Here is a 1,855-nt window from a genome sequence, read left to right as displayed (position 1 = left end):
ATAATAAAAATTACCCCCCACCATTGCTTGAGCTGCCCACCCCCAAAAATGCTCTAGAACCCCTTCATGGGCTTCCTGTGTGTGTGTGGGGGGGTCCTGCTCCTCTCCCCCCACCCCTGGGGGCCCATTATTATTTGGATCATAGTATTGGGATTGTATTAAATCAAAATATCCCAATAAATCAGGATAATTTGGGGATGAGGAGGGCAATTCCCGCTCAGCCCAGGGAGGTGCAGGGTACCCGGCCCCCCAGGATGGGGTCTGTGCAGCCCTGTGGGACCCCCCACCCTGAGACCCCCCCCGTGTCCTGCCCTTGGAACCGGACGGGGGTTTTCCCTCCGTATTTAACATTTTTGGGGGTACTGGTGGCTGTTCTGGGTCGGGGGGAGCTGCTGGTGCCAAATCCCAGCCTGGCTCCTTACCGGGAGGAACCGGAGCTGTGGGAGGAACCGGGGGGGGGACCCGCCTGCCCGCGCCGGGGAGTTTCGGGGAGGGGACGAGGTGTCATCCCCAACGCGGCCCCAGTATCTGGTACTTTGGTCTCCCCGGTTGTAAAAGTGTTTGAGCAGGGTTGGGGCAGGGAAGGGCTGGGACAGGACGGGTGCAGGGTTGGGGTGCCACGCTCCCCCAGCACCCACGATGCTGGGCTGGGGAGACCCCCAAGGGGGTCAAGTTGGGGGGGGGCAGCGAGAACCTTCAAAACAAGGTCCCCTGGTCCCCAGTTTGGGCTGGGATCCCGCCTGGCACCCGGGCTGGGACTGGTGCTGCCGGTTCCCATCCGGCCGGGCTGGCCGTGCCGCATTCCTGTGCCCTGAGCCGGGGTGGTGGAAAGGGGGGGGGGAACCCGTGTCACTCCTGCTCCACGAAAAAGCCAAGCGTGGCCTAATCTGTCCTCACCCGGCCCCGATTTCGGGGTGGCGCGGAGCAAGATCTGGAAATACGGAAAACCCAACATCTACTGGGACAAGCCGCCCGTGGTCCACGAGGGTCCCAACGTGGAGGAGTGGGTGAGTTTGGGGGGTGAGGGGCTGGGGTGGGAAAGGGGGGGGGGTCTTTCCCTGCCTCCCCCCACGCCCTCTCCCTCCCTGCCCTTCATCAGTGGGGCTGAACCGGGGTCGGGATGTGTGGGGGTGAACATGGGGGTCCCTGGGGCTTCTCCCAGCACCGGGGCTGTGCCAAACCTTGGTGCCACCGGCCTATTTTTGCCAGGTTTGTGCCACCCCCCCCCAACTCCCCCCCCGGTGCTTGGTCCCGGGGTGTTTGGGTGCTGTGTTATCACTGAGGGTGCCACGTTGTGCCTGGTCCTTGCTGGGTCCCTCCCCATCACCCCGGTTTTTTTTAGGGGTTATGGCTTTTTGCATTCTGGGGGGAGTGGGAATTTTCCCATTCCCTGGGGGGGCTGGGTTGGGTGAACCTCTCCCCCCAAAAGCTCTCAAGCCCCTTCATGGGCTGCAGGTCGTGGAAAGTGGCCCGTGGCTGCTGGAGGATCCACCTTCCTGCTGCTCCCCTGAGCCCCAAATTCATCCTGTCCCCATGGGGGAAAAAAATAAAATAAAAAAAATCACTCCCCACTATTGCTTGAGCTGCCCCCCCCCTCCCCAAAAGCTCTCAAACCCCTTCATGGGCTTCCTGTGTGTGTGGGGGGGGGTCCTGCTCCTCTCCCCCCACCCCTGGGGGCCCATTATTATTTGGATCATAGTATTGGGATTGTATTAAATCAAAATATCCCAATAAATCAGGATAATTTGGGGATGAGGAGGGCAATTCCCGCTCAGCCCAGGGAGGTGCAGGGTACCCGGCCCCCCAGGATGGGGTCTGTGCAGCCCTGTGGGACCCCCCACCCTGAGACCCCCCC

The 1,855-nt window shown here is 61.5% G+C and overlaps 1 protein-coding gene across 1 annotated transcript in view; it reads left to right on the top strand.

The window, feature by feature from the left end:
• OCLN (occludin) overlaps window positions 1–1,855 on the top strand; it is a 10,732-nt gene that overhangs the window by 2,079 nt on the left and 6,798 nt on the right. Inside the window, exon 2 of the mRNA XM_014962116.1 lies at window positions 877–1,007. Within this exon, the coding sequence (XP_014817602.1) occupies window positions 877–1,007 (131 nt within the window). The remainder of the gene's footprint in view (window positions 1–876; window positions 1,008–1,855) is intronic.

The sequence above is a fragment of the Calidris pugnax genome, unplaced genomic scaffold (assembly GCF_001431845.1).
Source record: "Calidris pugnax isolate Ruff unplaced genomic scaffold, ASM143184v1 scaffold896, whole genome shotgun sequence".
NCBI lineage: Eukaryota > Metazoa > Chordata > Aves > Charadriiformes > Scolopacidae > Calidris > Calidris pugnax.
The sequence above is the reverse complement of the archived record's forward strand: the minus strand, read 5'-3'. Positions and strand labels throughout refer to the sequence as shown.